The sequence below is a fragment of the Mizuhopecten yessoensis genome, unplaced genomic scaffold, assembly GCF_002113885.1.
Source record: "Mizuhopecten yessoensis strain PY_sf001 unplaced genomic scaffold, ASM211388v2 scaffold8057, whole genome shotgun sequence".
NCBI lineage: Eukaryota > Metazoa > Mollusca > Bivalvia > Pectinida > Pectinidae > Mizuhopecten > Mizuhopecten yessoensis.
In genome coordinates this window covers 142,277-163,285 of record NW_018407357.1, presented here as the reverse complement: position 1 = coordinate 163,285, position 21,009 = coordinate 142,277, and the positions used below count along the sequence as shown (strand labels likewise).

General features: G+C 35.6%; 1 protein-coding gene across 7 annotated transcripts in view; it reads right to left on the bottom strand.

The window, feature by feature from the left end:
* The window catches only part of LOC110454779 (potassium voltage-gated channel subfamily KQT member 1-like), a 104,758-nt gene that overhangs the window by 24,449 nt on the left and 59,300 nt on the right, over positions 1-21,009 (bottom strand). For 6 of the 7 annotated variants that reach the window (XM_021504475.1, XM_021504481.1, XM_021504482.1 and 3 more), the window contains one exon: positions 17,303-17,721. In XM_021504475.1, the coding sequence (XP_021360150.1) occupies positions 17,303-17,628 (326 nt within the window). In that variant the 5' untranslated portion in view covers positions 17,629-17,721. Of the gene's footprint in view, positions 1-17,302; positions 17,722-19,359; positions 19,408-21,009 lie in introns of those variants that run through there. The other variant, XM_021504480.1, reaches the window with a different exon arrangement.

The window sequence follows — 21,009 nt, the reverse complement described above, 5'->3', positions numbered from 1 at the left end:
ACACTGGACAGACAGGCGACGGACAGACAATGGACAATCAGCAGACGCTGCATCATGGCATAAGCTCACTTGTACTATGGGCAGGTGAGCTGATAACAGAAGAACCTGAGGAGACACCAAAACTCAATAGAAGATATCATTAACCACTATAAAAAGGGTGATACTAGGTAATAATGAAGTGTACATCATGACTCTGATCCAAAAACCTACTTCACTTCCATACAGCAGTCCCTAATTGATCATAAAAAATTATAAACAATATTGCAAAATAGAACCAGAAGATAAGATGATTTTGACACCTCAATCTTTGTCAATCCTCACACAACAAATTCATCATAATCTACTTTCTACAGGTTAATGCTGTGCAGATAAATACAGCATACTACAGGTAAATACAGCATACTGCAGGTAATACAGCATATTACAGGTGAATACAGCATACTACAGGTATATACAACACTTAAAATGCATTAGATTTAATATGAAATATTTGATATGATTAAATATTGATACACCACAAAAAATGATTGAAAGGTTTTGGTAATATAAACAATTCCATTGATTAATACAATATGTCACAGATCATCCATTTACACACACAAAGAGTAATTGCTTGATGTGGAAGTTCGGTGTTAGAATCAACATCCCCCACATTCGTGGCTCCCAGGACGACATTACTCCAACCATTTACTCTTCATACTCTCCATTTTAATCTATATCCTATGAATTGATGTGATACAAAATAAAACCATTAAAATGAGGACAAACCCAATGCAATGTTTATAGAATTAAGAAAATTAATACCACTGAAAAACAAACATTTTAATTACTGCATAAAAAATAAAAAATATCTGATAAAAATAATATTTCATTTCAAGTGTTTCATCCAAGTCTGCATAGTCTGTACATATACATACATGGGATGGAAAAAGAATGCCGTGTGGGAAGGCTTTAGGGAGCAGAAGATGTGATACGTATCGTGGTTGTTATAGCACACTGCTTACAGCAACCATTAACCTATGTTTGTTTTCAATGATTTGCTGAGTGTACCAGTGTTGATGTTGTCAGTCAGCCAGAGGATGTACGTGGTAGTACAATATGTTCATAATAACACAAAGAAAAGCAGTCCGTCATTATCATTGAAATACTTAATTGAAATTAAGACAATTTTCATAAAGTACTGTCAGACACTTCCATCGAAAAGGACAATACGATTTGGTTCAAAAGTTCAGAAGTTTGAAAATCTGCCATTTTTACCAACACATCAATTACCAAACCTGAAAACCGGAACTGCTATTCTAGTAAGGGGCAGCAGTAGCTAAGTCGGGTGAAGGCATCTGATTGTCTAAGATCACTTCTCCTCTATCACTGGGTCATAGGTTCAAAGCCTACGTGGGTCGCCAGTTACTGGCCGCAGGTCAGTGGGTTTTTTCAAACTTGGTACTCTCAGTCTTTCCTTCACCACCGAAACCTGTCATGTCCTTCAATGACCCTAGTTGTTAATGGGACGTTAAATACAAACAAACAAAGCTATTCCAAGATAATGATTTTAACCAAGCTTGAAATATTTTCTTCCAGAATTTTATGAACAAAAATGTTTCCAAAAGTGCCACTTCCCTTATACATGAAAAGTCATATATAAAATATCTGTTGCTTGTCCTTCAGATGGAATATTCATATAAGACAATTTCTTTGAAATTTAGGTATGTCCACCTGTTCATTCGTCACATATATAAAGTAAACACCCAAAGAATTGTGGCAGTTTCACCTGTAACATGAATTGGGTAATCACTTCTGCATACATGTACTGTATGTTCCCAATATGAATATTGACTCATTTGCTAGCAGTATAGTAATCAGAGTTCAGCAGGACAGGTCAGTGTAATCCGACTTAACCATGGTGGAATGGTTGCACCAGGGAATTACAAAATTCAGTTAAAATGAATTGAAACTATTTGCTTCATGGTCAGGTCCATCATTCCCACAATTAATTCATAATGCAGCTCTGGCCATGTTATTCAAGAGATATAAGTTAGTATATGTTCTTGTTCACAACAGTAGTTTAAGTCATTGTTAACATACTCAGGCCTTTGATGTGAAAGCTACAAAAGCAATCTTCTCTACACCTGAATTGTTACCAATGTTTAACCTTGACAACTGTGTGGTCACATCACAATGGCAACAGTGACACAATGTATGAAATGATACATCTCTGTGTACCAATGAACCTTCGCTTAACACCAAGCTGGCCTTGCATGATACCACCCAACTAGCCAATGTCCATGCTCGGTGTGACAGCTAAAGAGCGAGTCCCAGGGTCGTACGGTATCACTGGAAAAGCTTGCCAGTCCCAGGTTCTAGCTCACAAGTTCAGCAACATTCAGTGTGTCAGTGGTCATAATGGTTACAAAAATCACAGGTATACTGATTAGGGGAGATAACTCTCATACAAATCACAGGTATAACGTGAAATATAGCATAATGTTGCACTTTTTTATCTCCACGAAAGATAAGATACATATCGTTTATTATAAAGCATGTTGTTTCATGAATTATAATACAATGCAAATCAATGTATAATGACTTAAACTTAACCAATGTATAATGACTAAGCTTAACCAATGTATAATGACTTAAGCTTAACCAATGTATAATGACTTTAGCTTAACCAGTGTATAATGACTTAAGCTTAACCAATGTATAATGACTTAAGCTGAACCAATGCATTATGACTTAAGCTTAACCAATGTATAATGACTTAAGCTTAACCAATGTATAATGACTTAAGCTTAATCAATGTATAATGACTTAAGCTTAACCAATGTATAATGACTTTAGCTTAACCAATGTTTAATGACTTAAGCTTAACCAATGTATAATGACTTAAGCTTAACCAATGTATAATGACTTAAGCTTAATCAATGTATAATGACTTAAGCTTAACCAATGTTTAATGACTTAAGCTTAACCAATGACCGTTGCTATGTCTCTTTAGGTCAATGCTTGTGATTTTTTTTTTTTAAATATAAAGGCAAAGTGTCCTGATTTTATTATGTAATGCTCCTTGATTACAAAATGTACTGGCATTCTAAATTGGCATATCCTAGATGAAATGAAATCAGAGAACCGAAAAAAATTGAAACAGACCGACTGAACAACTGAGATGCAATCTTACATTTTCCTACATCAGGACTATCATTAGCATTAGAAAATAAGTTGTAAGTAGTAAGATTTGCTCTCCATTTGTAACCAGACTCCTAAATAATTGCATGACACTCAGTCCTGTTATATTGCCCACAAGTATTGATCAGATTGGTCCCTTTTACTTGAAAGTCATACACAGAAGTTAACAGATGGCTGCAATATGCAATATACACAGCAAAACCATATTAATCATATTACAGTTATAAGGACACTGTGTGCAGCCAGTCCACAGATGTGGTCATCCTTGAGTAGCCTATATTAGAAATGTGCGCCACTGGTGACGCCCACTTCAACACCCTTTGCTAGAGTCAATAGTAACTGATGAGGAGAAATTGGCTCCATACAATATCTTAATGGTAACAATCAATATCATTCCTTATACTCCTGAACAGCCACAATGTGACAGTTTACATTGTGTGATGGCCCAAGTGGAAATGCCTTGTCCAGGGTGTCCATACGCAATTGTTCTGTCTCATGGGTATGAGTAGAACTGTTTTGTTTGAGGTGCCCAAGTAAAACTGTTTTGTCCGAGATGCCCAGGTAGAACTGTTTAAGGGGTACAAGTAGAACTGTTTAAGGGATACAAGAACTATTTAGTTTGAAATCCCCATGTAGAACTTTTTAGGGGGGCGAGTAGAACTGTTTTGTTTGAGGTGCCCAAGTAGAACTGTTTCAGGAGTACAAGTAGAACTGTTTAAGGGATACAAGAACTTTAATTTAGTTTGAAATCCCCATGTAGAACTTAAGGGGGGCGAGTAGAACTGTTTTCTTTGAGGTGCCCAAGTAAAACTGTTTCAGGAGTACAAGAACTTTAATTTAGTTTGAAATGCCCATGCAGAACTTTTTAAGGGGTACAAGTATAACAGTTTTGTTTGAGGTGCCCTGGAGTAGAATTGTTACCTGACTCGCTATATAAATGCATATTAATCAATTTCGACTGTTTCCCAGACAATTCACCAAACGAACTATAGCTGATGTGTGCTACCGTAAAACTGTTGACTGGTCACGTGAAACTGTTGACTGGTCACTGTTGACTGGTCACGTGAAACTGTTGACTGGTCACGTGTTAGGTAATCAAACGCACCTATAATTACAAGCACCCCGATGATCAAGCGTTTTTGGTACTGGATTGTTGACGGTCGTCTGTCGGTAGATCTAAACATCACATTCGACATGGAACTTTTTGTTTTTCATTGATCAAGTAACAAAACAGTTGTTTCATGCCTTATCAGTGAACAATCAAAACAGATCATTTGGTGGGTCCAAACTCCGAGGGAAAATGGTTTTGATTGTTCACTGATAAGGCATGAAACAACTGTATACTGTTTAAGGGGTACAAGAACTATTTAGTTTGAAATCCCCATGTAGAACTGTTTTGTTTGAGGTGCCCCAGTAGAACTGTTTAAGGAGTACAAGAACTTTAATTTAGTTTGAAATGCCCATGTAGAACTTTTTAAGGGGTACAAGTATAACTGTTTTGTTTGAGGTGCCCAAGTAGAACTGTTTAAGGGATACAAGAACTATTTAGATTGAAATGCCAAAGTAGAGCTGTTTAAGGGGTACAAGTAGAACTGATTTGTCTGATGGGTACAAGTAGAACTGTTTTGTGTGATGGGTACAAGTAGAACTGTTCTGTCTGATGGGTACAAGTAGGACTGTTTAAGGGGTACAAGTAGAACTGATTTGTCTGATGGGTACAAGTAGAACTGTTTAAGGAGAATAATAACTATTTAGTTTGAAATCCCCATGTTGAACTGTTTAAGGGGACCAAGAACTATTTAGTTTGAAATCCCCATGTAGAACTGTTTAAGGGATACAAGTATAACCGTTTTGTTTGAGGTGCCAAAGTAGAACTGTTTAAGGGGTTCAAGTAGGACTGTTTTGTCTGATGGGTACAAGTAGAAATGTTCTGTCTGATTGATACAAGTAGAACTGTTCTGTCTGATGGGTACAAGTAGGACTGTTTAAGGGGTACAAGTAGAACTGTTTTGTCTTATGGGTACAAGTAGAACTGTTTTGTCTGATGGGTACAAGTAGAACTGTTTTGTCTGATGGGTACAAGTAGAACTGTTCTGTCTGATGGGTACAAGTAGAACTGTTCTGTCTGATGGGTACAAGTAGGACTGTTCTGTCTGATGGGTTCCAGCAGGACTGTTTTGTCCGAGGTGCCCAAGTAGAACTGTCTGAGAGTTACAAGTAGAACTGTTTTGTTTGAGGGGTCTATGTAGAAGTGTTTGAGAGGTAAGAGTAGAACAGTTCTGTCTGACGGGTATATGTAATGAACTGCTATAAAAACATTTTTTGAAACAATAACATTACCTCAGAAAAAGTCTATCATTATAGATCTTGGAAATATTACAGAATACAATCAAGCCCCAATAACATGAAGACATCAATCTCCCCTGTTTCTCCATGATAAAGTGACAATAAAATATCATGGTAATTATAAGCTTGTTAAGATATTGGAAAACTCAAAATGTCAAAGGGCAGCTTTTCACCATGTAATTGACTTATGTTGGTGGTTAAAAAAAAGTGTCTGTTTGAAGACTGATTCTATAATGGGATACGATCTGGAAACACAAATATGTACTAACTGTACACCAGATCCATGACAACTTGACATTTCTGGAAATGAAAAGATTGAAAGTACCAAGTGACAAAATATATAATGTCAAACTTTCTAACGGTCTGGATCAATGTTTCAAAACACCTGAAATAGATGTCTTGCAGATCTATTGATATTTTAAGGGTGAGGTTTATATGAATCTAGACTCAAAAATGATGAAAGACAACATTAATTATACTAACTGTATTTTTTCTAATAAACACCCCCCAGCTGTCCAATCAGTGCATTGTTTACTGTGTTTTACAGCCGACCTATCAGACAGAGGAGGAGAGAGCAGAGCTTGCCTGGTGGAAGCCTGTTCCCATCCTCACCAGGATATTTGACAGGTACATGAACCAGCCAATCACGAAACTTCTGTACAAAATAGTTTAATGTTATGAGATGAATCGTTCTGAAACACTTTCTCCACGAGACAACCCTCTACAGTCTGACTGATGTATTTATGGAGTATGAAGATAAAATCCTGAATATTGATATGCTCTGGAACTACATATTGTGTTTTATCTACATAAATTTCTCAACAGCCCGTTCATTCATCAATGGGGAAAACATAGATATTGTTATTGGAATCAATCGGGAAGATATTCTTCATTTTTTTCTTCGGTTGGGGAAAATAAAGCAGTTTTTGCTAGGGAGAGCATATTTGTGCAGTCTGCATCTGGCTGTAAAACTAGGTGTATTCATTGTGCACCATGTCTAAGACAACACAGTATTTCTTGAAATGGAAGCCTCGATATGGTCCAAAAAGCACTGTATGGCAATGTACTTAAAATAAGTTGGAAGTTTGCATACCAAAGCTGTATTGTTTTTCTTTTAATATGCTACAGAAATTCAGATATGCAAAAATATTTACATACTCCGGGCACTGTTTTCAGGACAACTCAAATTTCTTGAAATCCTAAAGATGAAAATACCAAAAGACACTCTTCTTCAATGTGATTGTGACATATGGGATATTAAAGATCAAAGGCGTTACGTATTTTTGAGATATGCTCTGCAAATAAGCAAATATGCATCAAAATGTAATATTTTGAATACCATGTCCATGAAACTAGAAATGTTTTAAACTTAGAAAGGTGAATATATCAAAAGATACCCCTTTTGTGCTATTGACTCATGTGTGAAGTTTGAAGACTGAAGCTGTATCCCTTTCCTTGACAACTGAAGATATTTTTAATGAGAAATATGAAAATGTCAAAAACACCCATTGAAAGTGTGACTGACTCATGCAAGAAGTATAAAGATATATTCCATATACATGCATATGCTCAAAAATCAATTGTGTATATATATAGATGGGAGGACAGATGCATGCACACATGCATAGAATCAATTTGAACATTAGATAACTGCGTCTAATATGATATCCAAAAGCAATATGATGTTGCATTTTTGTGAAGTACATTGAATGATCATGTTCTGCATTGAAAATGCTTTGTAGAAGACTTCAGCTGATTGATTGTTTATAATGAAAGTACTGAATAAAATCAATTGAAAACCTTATCAGTATTGGAAGGCTATATAGCTACTCACTATACAATTATTTATTTAATCTGCTGTGTTAAGGCAGAACTACACTACATCAAATATTTGCCCAAGGCATGAAATGCTGGTATTGAAAAGAGCAGACCTTGTCAGAGAATTATTATTGGAAAGATAAGTGCATATTCAGACTTCTCATCAGGGATTCTATAGATACATATCCATCGGAAAGTCATTGGATGGAACAGCTTCCCAGAGGGAGCCACTAGAGGTTATTGTGTCTTCCCAGGAGTGGAAGATCCTCAGATATTACCACAGAAGGCAAACCATTCATATAACACACAAACCCCAGTAATTATAATGACTACAATAAAGACAGTTTGAGGTCAAAACATCACTACTGAACACAATCACACATCAGAAAGTCACAGCTGATGATAAACACATAACAAGGTCATTGGAGGACAACACATCACAAGGTCATTGGAGGAAAACCCATCACTAGGTCATTGGAGGAAAACACATCACAAGGGTATTGGCGGTTCAAACATATTACAAGGTCACTAGTGGCTAAAACCAGAACATAACCAGGTCAGTAAAAAAAGCTATAAGCACATCTCCATGTCGTTAGCTGATGAAAAGATTACAAGATCATTCTTGCCTTAGCAATTTAAATCACAAGGTCACTAGTCAATAAACACAGTGTCATATTCTGTAGATGAAAGGATGCTCTTCTTTGCTTGTATGCATGTTAATTCAGCAAAGCTCCTGTTTCAATTTGATGTTTTAGCAATTTTGCTTCAGCTATGAACATGTTCAATCACATGCTACATTTTTTTATATTAAATCAGCAGGCAGAAACCGAGAAGCACTTCCTTGTTAAATACAGCCATATTGGCCCAATGCATGTGAAGTTATGCGATTAGTGACGTGACTACAGCACTTCCTGGAGTATGTAGTCTTCATTTGATCAGGATCCAGCATCTGGTCCAATGACCCCTAGAACTGATTCCACATTACACTGTAGTTTAAATGCATCATATTTTCAAAATACATCAATGTACAAGCAAAACGGAAAATGTTTTCTGTGCATCTCACTAAATTTGCAAAGAGAAAAGTTTTCAAATCTCACAATTTGCATTTGTTTTTGTCAATGTTCTGTTTTACAAATACAAAATTGATGACATTTAATTGGTGAAATTTAAAAATTCAAAAAATGTCACAGCTTGTCAAATTGTCTAAAACTGCTTTATTCTATGCCTATGAAATAGTCATGGACTGTTTTACCGTGAAGTTGACAATCACACTGCATTGTCTTCAGTTTATAATGGGAACAAATATTTATTACCTATTGGGTGCCACTAATTACAAATACCATGTCAATTTCCTCCTGTAACACCCAATATTAAGGCATACAAAATATTGATTCTGTACACCTTTTCTGTCACTAATATATTTTCCTTGGCAATACTGAGAAATTTTAATTAACTCATAAATTTCTTTTTTAATGTGACTTCAAGGATTTTAAAGTGATATTTTGGGCGTTTAACGGAAATAAAAATACTCAATATGTCACCTTTAAAGACATCTTTTCTGAAAATTGTTCCTGTTAACAATTAGGTAACCCCGAGTCAAGGCATTAGGACTTAACTGCTGGTGTTAATGTACCAGTTCTGTGAACATAACAGACATAACTTTAGTTCCTCTGGTATAATGCAACTGCTTAAACATAGAAGTAATAGTGTTAACAAGACTTAGTCCTCATCATCGGCGGCATGTGATGTCTTCCTCCACGTGCTGATGCCCATCATCCATGACTGGCATGTGGATACATGTTTCACAAACAGTATTTTGTAAAAAAAAGACTCGTAGAACTCCAGAAAAAGTTAGGAATTCAATAACTGTTCAGTATTAGTTATAATCAATATCAGTGTATGTAATGGATCTTGAATAGCAAATGTTGTGCCACTCTCAGTGACAAGGTGGAGGATTAACTTTATGTCAGTCAGCAACAAGATGGAGGGTGTATTCTCACATTTAATGGTTCCTAATGTGAGATGTTAGCTTTCATTCTGTTTCTCTAAATTATGGTAACCTTTATAGCCATTCTTCATGATTTCATTCATCTAAATACTAATTATTCATTAAAAACAATTTGAATCCAAGCCAAAAGTATTACTTTACTGTAAAATAATGCTAATACCAAGACCAATGGTTGCTGGGGATCATGCAAACCAGACATCTACTAATATAAATAATTGTCCATTAGCCCCAATCCCATTCTTCATCGTTAAGAAGACACTTTATCATTAGATCTTACACAACATGTCTAGAGCATGTTGACCTTGCTGCACATTAACACACAATGGAGTAGAAGAAGCTTTTCGCCATCAACACAAATATATTCAAAAGTACTAATGTATGTATGTAGCCAAACTGCATTCATATTGTGAAAATCATCAAAAAATTTGGGCAACTGTATTTTGTACTTTACACTGGGTTATTTTCAAAGTCTTCACCGTACAAAATAGAAAAATCTATCCTTTACTTAAACATGACTGAGAAACATTTACAAAGTAACACTAGACTGTGTAAACTTGCATAGCCTGACCCCTGAGTACATGTATTCTGACATACTGTGTTCCAAACCTTAAGTACACCCGGTATATTTAAAACTGACTCTTGAGATTTTGGACCTCCTGTCAAATCCAAAAACAATACTCCCTTACATTGTTAATCTATTGTTGTCGTTACCTCTGAAAGCCCAATGGGGCTATCATAATGACCCCCTTGTGACAATTCTGTGGGGCCTGATGTTAGTATGCAACAATATTTTTTAATTAAATTCATCACAGCATACTTATAAATATTCAATTATGTCTATATATAAGTTTTACACATATTGTTTTTTTTATGTTGTGGTAATAAATTAAAAATCGTGTTTATTGCAGTATAATTTTTTTGGATAAATAAAAGAAAAGAAAAACCAAGACAAAGTACTGCAAGGCAATCCATAGTCCCCCACCAGTAATGAGCTCTATATTTAACAAACAGTATACTTATGTCAGAATGTACCTACTTTTCAAAGCTTAGCTAGGTCACAGTGAGGTCATAGTGACCTTGCTACTCCTTGCACTCACCATTCCAAGATGTCCTTGTAAACCAAATCTGGTTACCCCAGGTGAAATAGTATAGGGAACCAATGGGGGACTAAGAAATGAATCAATCAAGAATAATCAAAGAATAAAGAAAAAGGAAATCCTAGAAAATTTATAACTAAAGAGTATTTTGTTCATACAGAGATGTATAGGTATCTGGTTCATAGCAGCAGTTTTAGGTATTACAGCATAATATGATGAAGTTTAGAAGCAACAGAATAACAAATATATTTGACCCTTTACCATAATAATATATCATTGCCAACAACTATGTGGCAAAACAGTATTTATGATATTATTTCACACCCCTATTGATTACTTTCGATTAGGATTTGTTTCCCATATTCCTCGATCTTGACCTAAAATGACTACAATTTTGCTAGTTTGCATGATTTTAAAATGCCAACATTAATTAACAAATTAATCAATGGATCAATCAATTTACCTGAGCAACTACAAGAATTTCAGCTGCAATGCTGACTGAGGATCATAATCACCGGGTTGCCAACTCTCACGGCGTGAGACAAAATCTCACGCATTAGTCAAGCAGAGACGACCTTACTCACGCATAATCATGTCTCACGCCACGTGAGCCATAAATCTCACGCATTCGAAAATATTCTCCCTCTATTCCACGCGAAGCCATAAATCGGCAATTTTTAGCTTGTGTCGTACTAATAGGAAAAACTCTTATTGCAACGTTGTGCTTTGGAAGTGAGCTGACGCGAGGTGTCGCTTTACATCCGGTGGGAAAGAATGTAAATATGGGCGAGTTCGATCATCAACTATTCACTCTAGTCAGGCTGTTCCAACTAATGTGATATTACATATGTGGATAAACAACAACCAATCACTACCGTGCTTCCAAATGGTGACGCATCCGCAAATTAAGTCTAGTTGCCGTGGTCGAACCAAAGTAAAGTCGGTGGTTGAACCATAGTCGACTAGACACATGGGCACCGTAACTTCTTGTTTCTGTACACATGCGCATTACATGTAACCAAAGTGAGTTCGCTCCTACTCTAGTTAGACCATAGTCACTGTAGTTTCTGATCGAACTCGCTCATTATCATAAGGTGGCTTGTTTTCACAATCGTCTGCTGGATAACCAAACTACTCGGTAGTGAAGCGGACGTAAAACCTATCAATCAATCAATCAAGTTGTTTTCACTCGTAAACTTAATATTGAACGTACCTATCGCACAGAAAAAGAAAGTTTTACTAATAATATCGTCGTGTTTTTAGGTCGGGCCTTCACAAATATTAAGAGAAAACGTTTATTGAATCACAAACAGACAGTAGCTAATGGCTGATGAAAAGTTTGAAGTTATTTTTTTCAGTAAAGTGGCGTATATGATTTAACACACCTGAGACTTGTAGTAATAAACAATTTTTAATCTGATGTGATGAAAAAATAACGAGTTTCGGGAAGTGCTTTGGCATGTTGGATAGACATAGTACGTAGGTAGTCAAATACATAATCATGCAACAAATCGGATTGCAAACGTGGTATACATGCTAAGGGTCTAACTGTTATTGGTTGCTTAGGATAGTAGCCAGAAGTAATTGTAAAATATTTTTCCACTGTCAAATTATCATATTTTTTTTTTCACTTTCATGTTATGAACTTTTTCATGTTATTATGGTAAAGTTCTTACTTTTGATATGAACTGTTACTTTTTTAACAGGTCATGGAAATACAGAAAAAAAGACTGGTACCTGTTCTAGCCAAGGGTGGAATCGTTACAAGAAAGGCCTTTGATTATATAATGTGTTGCATTTCTGATGTCAGTTTTTTTTTGTGTGATAAATAAAAATCATTTATATACAGTGTATCTGCAAAAAATGTTTTGTTTTATTTTCCTTCAAAGATCTTGAAGTGAAAATATCAACAATGCAGATGTTATAGTAGTCAGAGAAAGCCAGGATTTGTTTGATACATTTGTAAATGTTATCCTAACACCCAAAACGACGTTACGCCGCGACGCCGTCAAAAGTCTCACACATTGTAAAACCCAGTGGAGGGATCAGATCTCCTACACTGGACTCAAGAGGTTGGCAACCCTGAAATCATAAATATCAAGTCATAATGCTGGCAAAAAACTCCAGTAATGAGATTTTGAATATATATAAGTTTAGCAAGTATGGACTAACTGACAAATGAATATGACTTGCTTAAGTGTAATTCTAAGGTCAACTTATGCTTAGATTAAATACAACACACGAACAGCAACCATGGCAGTCACATCAAAGCCACGTAAATTGATTACTCCATTCATCAAGAAGTGTAGTAATATCACAGACTTATAGGGTTGTAACCGACTCCTCCACCTCAGTTCCTGTCAAGTATCCAGCAAATGGTCAGCTATATTAAGGTTACATGTACTTTATAGAGGGAATGAAATATGACACTTGTCTATTTCCAAGGCTCAATGACCATTCCCGTCCCATTTTATGGGAAAACTTGTGAAATCAATAGTGTCCACTTATAGTTATACAGCTTGGTGACCAGTTCCAGTGTGGTCAAGTCTGGTAATGTTATGTATCAGAGACTTTTGCTATTTAGAAATTGATAGGGCAGCTGGAAATCCCTCCCTGACCACTCACCAGTAGGTAAGGTTACCCCTGTCAACACAGACTTATGATAGAGTGTAACAGCTGGCTGTTAGATATCAGTTTTAGATTTTTACCAAAAACCCAAAATTATTTATATGTTAAGATATAATATAGACTGACACTTTCACAGGGATATAGTGAAGTGGACCTTTATTTACCTGAATATTTTTTTCCCTACAATCATATTCAACCAGTAACACATCCACTATGAGAATATGGTTTATATTGCAGATCTGGGCCCGTATTAACCATTCTTGTGCTCAAACTCAGATTCTGACCTCAAGTCGAACTGCTTTTTCTGGTGAAAGATTAACAAAACATCCTCTTTATGTGATTATATTAATCAGTCTTCAACTTAATTATTGGTGACTTCAATTCATCACCAGATTCTCTCAAAAGCACTTATTCATTATTGGAGTCCCTTATCACATTCCATGACACTACAATAATAACCATTATTTCAGTTCTGGCGGTTCTGTCTTATCCTCTTCCTCATTTAAATCAAAGTACACTACTTCGGTATGTAAATATTATACTAACACTGCTAGACATGGGAGAGCCAGATGTTTTATTAAAGGCCGCCTCTGCCAGTCAGTAGTAACCTTAAATGTGAAACCTTTGATTAGAAGGTCTGACGGCTCCACCCAAACAGGCCCATGTTTTCAAAACAACAGCTCAAATAGTGCACTGTAAAGACAAATAAGCACCAACATGCTTGTGCACACTCCGACTGTACAGGCGGCAGTGTTTATCACATTACTGCAAACCCCTGCTGTGAACGGATGTCTGTTTGGATTACTCCAACAATAAATTACAAAGAGAAAACAATTCTTGCAAAACTGCAAACCTCTTGTATAAATGTCTTAATATTTTGTCAGGCTAGCTACATCTTGTATATCACACAATGGAATCACCAGACATTCTGGGCCTTTACATGTGCTACTGTGCCGTGTTTTCAGTATCTATAGACTTAATTGTGCTAACAGCATTATTTTTGTACCCTGTGTTGCTTTGTGAAATGCATCCTATAAGTATTGGGGGCTCTCACTCACTAGTAATTTCCAATTCCTCGTTTCGTTCCATTTGGGTTTTAATTCCTGGGGAATTTTCCCCCCAATACTTTTCTGTAATATTATTTACTTATCTGTTGATTATTTTACTGCTTTTGCTTTAATTTTTCTGTCTATTCTTGATTCTACTAGGCTCTTGAATCGCTCAGGAGTTTCGTCTTGCCAGCTCTTAAATCGCTTAAGTCTGGTGGTCAGTTTGCCTCTCTTGAATCGCTCAAGGCAAAGCTCTTTGCTTTTAAATCGCTTAAAAGCTTTCTTTACTACTTATATATATGAGTATCTTATATGCAGCTCTTGAATCGCTTAAGGGTTTGCTCTAGATATCTACATGTATACTGTCTTGAATCGCTCAAGAACTTTCACTAGATATTTACTTTCGGCCTGTCTTGAATCGCTCAAGAGTTAATTGTCTGGCCTACTTAAAATATATTGCTGAGAATATATTTTTTGTTTCCTTGTGGCCTCTTTCTTTGCTTAGGAGGCTACCTCGTCAGTACATGTTTGTTTTTGTAGTATTGTATATAGTTAGCTTATTGTGTTGGGTGAGTAGCCCCTGATACGCCAAAGGATAAGTTTGTATTTTCTTTTATCTTGCTATCTGCCTCATTTAAATATCTCGAATTGTAATAAACAGGTAAACTGTTGTTTCATCATTTTTGTTGTGTATAAAAATAATTTATGGAGTATTTCTTCTATACTGCTTCGTGTAGCTGGATCGTAGACTTAGTGGACTCATGTAGGTAGTACAGCAGCCAATATTTTACCTTTGACATAGCTCAATCAAGAATGAAATGTTTCTACAGAATTTTCCCCATACTATCATAGGGTTATCAAACTAACTTAGAATACCCTAGCTACAATACACAGCTATGATTGTAAGAAAACATACAGAACATTTCTAACTTAAACTAGTACTGTAACTTTTGTTTTGACCTTTGAACTCAATGGAAGCAAAATTGTTCTTGGGTATAATTAAGTTTCATATATTAAAAGGGAAGAGGAAATACTGTCTACCAAACTATGGTAACTATTTTGAACTGTAAACAAGGAAAAATCATTTCTCGAGTACTTCGATCTACAACACTTTAATTCATACATGATCATCACTCAACCCAAAAACAATTTACCACATTTAGTAAGAGGGATGTCAAACTAGATGTCATAGCAATTAATGTACACTATAGAGATAAGAAAGTATGATTAACAATGGAATTATTTTTGACAAAAAGTAGAAGATCAGAGGACAATACCACACTCATTCCCAATGGTGGACACATTTGGTACAAGATTGTATGATCTTTTCTCAAAACTCCATGAACACTTTCAGTAAAGACAAAGTTTAACAGAATGTGGTGGCATTCACAAGTTTAATGATCCAACCTGAGATAATAGAGATCTGAGGTCAAAATAAAGGTCACAGAGACCTAGATTTCGTATGGTACTTGGGTCTTCATTACATGTACCCTATATTACTAAGTTTTATGATCCTATAAGAAACAATATAGGAAAACCGAGGTATACATGGCAGTGAAGACGTAAATATAACATTCACTATGTGTTACAAGATTATATTCTAGCTGTTCAAATTCATGATGTCAAAATGTCTTACATTGCAGCTTCCAAAAAAAGCGCTGAGTATATAACGACATTGAATGTCCTGAGGATGTGGCACAGCTTAATAGGTTGTAGATTAATTGTACAAATCAGCACCAAAGACAATATCCCTCTCTCAGCTCACTGCTTATCATCAGGAATTCTTGAGTACAGTGACATTTAGAATGTTTAGAATTTCAGACAAACGTTGAATATTAAAGAAAAGATCTCTGTGGACAGACAGTATTTTATATAGCATGGAACCTTGACAAGTAAAACTTCGATTAATGCTGCTCCTAACACATAGCGATTGTCTGGTCCTAGCTAACCGTTCTCTGTATAAACTTCGTCAGTTTAAAATGTTGAGGAAGACTTTAAAAGAACCATATGTCCAATGTGAGTGCACTTAAATGTGATAGTTCATCTTGACTTTTCAGTTGAAGGATAACTGGTGGTAGCTTTTTGTATGACCAATAGTAATTTAATATCATAACCTTATCAGCTTCTCGCTATGTTTCCCGATTTTGGAAGGCGACTGGCAATTTTTCTCCTTCATTTTTTACTTTTGAAATGAGCAGAAGTTCCTATATTGCTTGAATTCAATTATTTTATTACAAAAGAACGGCTTAAACCATGACATTTTACGCTAATGTCATGCAAGAAAGGCATCATGGTAAGTATAAACTTAATCTCTTGTTGGCCCAGATGTTAGCATGCTGTGGGCTTAATGTGGACAGAAACCTGGGCCCGTATTCATGAAACCGTTCTCATGCTCAGACATGGATTCTGTGCTCAAGCCAGCTTTTTTGTAACCCACCTTGATCATGTCAACGCTCAAAAAGTCAAATTTAAATATTGAAAACAGTCTTCGGCTTCAAGTTTCTTCAATTTTTGTCCAAAACCTTAACAAAATAAGATTTTTTAAATAATTTATAACTGGAACAAGAAATCAGACTTGAGCACAATCTAGATAACCCACACGGTTGTACAGGTGACCCAATACCTTTAGCAGGTCCGATCAGTTGAAAGACGAGTGTGCTTTACCACCATACCACCCAATAACTCATGTCATAGCTTTTAGACATTTTCAAATTTTGCCAGGCTTTTTTTCCCACATGAAAAAATGGAAAAAAATTGCATTCATGCTCGCTCAAAAACCTTGTCCACATGAAGTGTATTAATCAACAGTATGTGCACACGTCTATCCAGAAATTGCCGATACATGTACTGAGAACAGGCTCTGGAGAAGAAATTCAACTGCAGCATGTTTGACATGAAAAGTCAATCTTAGCAGAGGTATTTACAATGTATCAGCAATGAAATGGAAGAAAACAAACATAAAGATAATATATGTCTCACTTGTCATATTGTAAAATCATCAAATGGCCACTTTACAGCAGATGCATGCACGCATTCAAAGATCTCTTTGATAACCAATTCATAAAGTGAAACATCCCTAGTGAATACATACAGACTCATATGCTACATAGTTATTTTTCATATATATATAATTTCTATTCTGAAGTTTGAACTTTGGCTACTGATATACTTACACAGTAAAATGATAAATGAAGCATTTCCAGCCAGTGGGTCGTTCCAGGAAGTTATACAGCTGTGCCTGTATGGTACTCCGGGCGTGTCGGGACAGTGGCATGGACGTCCTGATGTCCCCTTTCTCATAAGTCTGATATGTTGCCTTTGGGTCCAAGTACGTGGCATTGTAATTTGGTATAGTTGATGCATGTGAATCTGTGTAGGTAGTAGGAACAGTGTAGGAGTTACTACCACTCTTGTTTTTACTACTACGAAATATTCCTGTGCGCATTTCCACTTTGGGAATGAAACACTTCCTCGTCTCATCTCCTTCACCCTGATCCATGTTTGGTTTGATTGTTTCCTCCCCAGCTAGTTTATGCCAACTTTCAAGTCATGGTAGTTCAGCTTATTTCCAGCTTATTTCCAGCTACCAGAGCTACAAAACAAGAAATAATATGTTGAAAGTCAAAGTTGAAGGAAAAATTTCAAAACTCAATTTTAAACCTTTCAAAATCATTGTGACAAAATATTTGACATAAATGTTTGATCTCCTTGTTCATTTACATCTATATGTATATAGCGATAAGTATTGTGAAAATAATCCTCATGTTTCTTCAAAGCAAGAAAAAAATGTAATTTACATTATGTTCTTTCTTATCTTACATTCATTTAAATATTTAAAATGTGATTAAAAAGTGTAAACTTTCTGTAATTAATCATAAACTAAAGATATATATACATTTTGCTAATTACGGATTATAAATATTTGATGTATATAGCTAGGATGTTACACGAGTTTCCATTTCATATGAGATTAATGATAGGAGTCTAAGAACTTTTCAATTTAGCGAGCCTCTGGAGAGCTAAAATGACAAATTTGTGACAATTAAGTTTCATTAACTTCATTATGAAATGAAAACGAGTGTAATATTCTTTTTATCACATAATCAAGATTTATGGCATTTATTCGTGTAAAACGACAATTTGCATGCAACCTTAAAATGTAAAAAGCTGCTGTTTTGACTCCAGTGCGTAAGTCTGTGACGTCATGTACTTGTCCTATGCATGACATCACAATTGAAACAATCGTAACTCACAACCAATCACAGGGCTGATAGGTCATATTGCATGGGTTAATACGCAAAAAAAATATGACATGGGTATATTCACTGGATAACGCACTACATTATTTGATAAAATAAAGATAAAACCAATATTCCTGCCCACGAGTTAAAAGTTGTCAGCACAATTTTGCACCTTATGTTGTAAAAGTAAAACAGAAAGAAAATACCAATTCAACATCACAAACCCTCCACAAAAAGGCAGACAAAAAAATCCTAATTAGACAAATAACAAAAACAGTAATATTTCTGTGAAGAGTTTTTGAAAAATCATTTGAAAATCTTTGTTTACAAACTTTGTGAGATACAATGCCCCAAACAATGACATGGATAAGTTGGTGTAAAGTTTGTCAGCTCAGCGACACAGAACTGTTAAATGGGATTTAATCACATATTTTTTCATAACTCGTATAACAGTAAACATTCAGGTGTTGTGATTCAGAATGCTTATACAAATAAATTGCAACCACAAATCATTTTTTCACAATTGGATTTGAAAATAATCAAAGCTGGCGAGGCCTGTACCTTCCCGAGAGATAATCCAAGCAAACATGCACTACTGCAAATTCTTTACCTGCAATACCAGGGAATTACAACAACTGCACTGGCAATACATATGATGCCACACAGTAGAATCTAAGGCAGGCTCAGAAAAAGGACAATTGATTTATTTACTAAATCTATTTGCTACATCAACTCATGGGCTGTCAATCTCCTGTTGTCAAGCAATCACATTTCACGGTGAATTTGGCACTCGAGATTTATTGGGATGAATTTGATTCCTAACAAGCAACCATACAAATGTCTATAGCTTGGCCCTTTCCACTGCTCTACAGGAGGTTTGAACATGTATTGGAACACAATTCAACTGAAAGAAGACGAAATTTAATCAGCATCACTCAGTATTTTTTGTTTAACATGAAAATGGGTCAAGATGATTTAGATGAACATACTTGATTGTCTTTTACTGCAAAAAGCTCGAGGAAAAACAGTTACCCAGGCTGAAACATAGATTGTTAGAGGATGCTTTTTACTTTCTTAAATTTATCTGACCCCTTTGCCCTTATGTACGTGCCTCAATAACATAATAACAAAAATTGATAGCCTTTCATCTCTGACTTAAGCCAAATGGTCTTGAACCTTTAGGGATCATTAGAATTATTTTTTTTAACCCATTTGAGACCTGTGACCTTGAACGTAGGTCAGGGTTGTTTATTTGAATTGACTGATAGCCAGCACAGCAAACTACAGGTTAAATATCATTACGCTAGGGACACTATGTCTTTGGAGGAAGTTTTAAGTTTAAAATATATTTCACCCTTAAAATCAGATTAAGGTCATCAATTTTTAACAACTTGGTAGCATACCTTCTCAGAAATCTAGAGGCTTAGTATCAAAACTCCATATTTTTTAGAGAAATAATTAAAGATCAATGCATAGTATTGCTTGTAAACATGCATGGTTAATTCTCCCGCCTCCGAAAATACCTACACATAAAACATTAACATAAGGGCCTTACTCTGTACAGACTAAGGCACATTAAGATCCTATTTCAGTTTGTGCCAGCTATTTTGGTTAAGGGCCCCATAGCAGGAATTGGGAAAATATCATCCAAATTTGGCAAAACTGGGAAATATCATCGGTGTTCCAACATGTACAGGTTTGGAAAAACATCATATGCTTGGAAAAAATAAAACATGGAACATGATTTGTAAAATGTTTTTCTCTACCTGTATTTTACAGTAAAATGTAAAGCAATAAATGAACATCAATTTTCCGTGTTTTTGTTTATTAAATTTCAAATTTTCATATCGTATTCTGAAAGCTCCATCGATCATGGATAATAATACTTTGAACTTTACACATATAACGACTGAAAACTTAATGTATAAACATCCTTTTTAATCCAATTAGGAAAATAAAGACTGAAATGTGGAAAATGCAGGGTCATTTTTCATATAGGATTGGGTCCCTGTATCGGAAACTATAAACACATGGCAAAACCTAGATCTGTTACTCTGCCATCCTAAGATATGGACAATATCAATATAGCTAATCAACAAATGGCTGTGTTATGGAACATCCATCATGGTATTGACCAGTATTCACAAGTGTGCAAATTAAACTATCTGGTCAGGAATAGGTCGAACATACATTCTTTCCTAATGCTTTTAAAAATCATTATTATAATGAAGAAGCTATAAACGCAGAGCAATACTTGGCAACTTTTCACAGTTTCCAAGGGGAAGATAATGCGCGATAGGAATTAACAGCTGCCTAAATAAACAAGAGGCCCATGGGCCTTAACGGTCACCTGATATATTTAAACAGAGAGTTGATTTCGTTTTTAACATGAACAGAAATATTATTCAAAGTGACAAAAAACAATAAAACCACCTTATTCAATATCAAGCATACAGATTTCAGACTAAAAAGGATTTGAAACTAGCACCTCTGATTCTAAACAAGGAAAATGAAGAAATTTTAGCACACTGACTCCCTTGAGCCCCACCCTACAGCCCTTGGGGGTAGGGCTGGCTCAAAATTTTCAAAGTATCAAACTGTCAACTCAAGGTTATAATTCCAATCAAGTTATTAACATG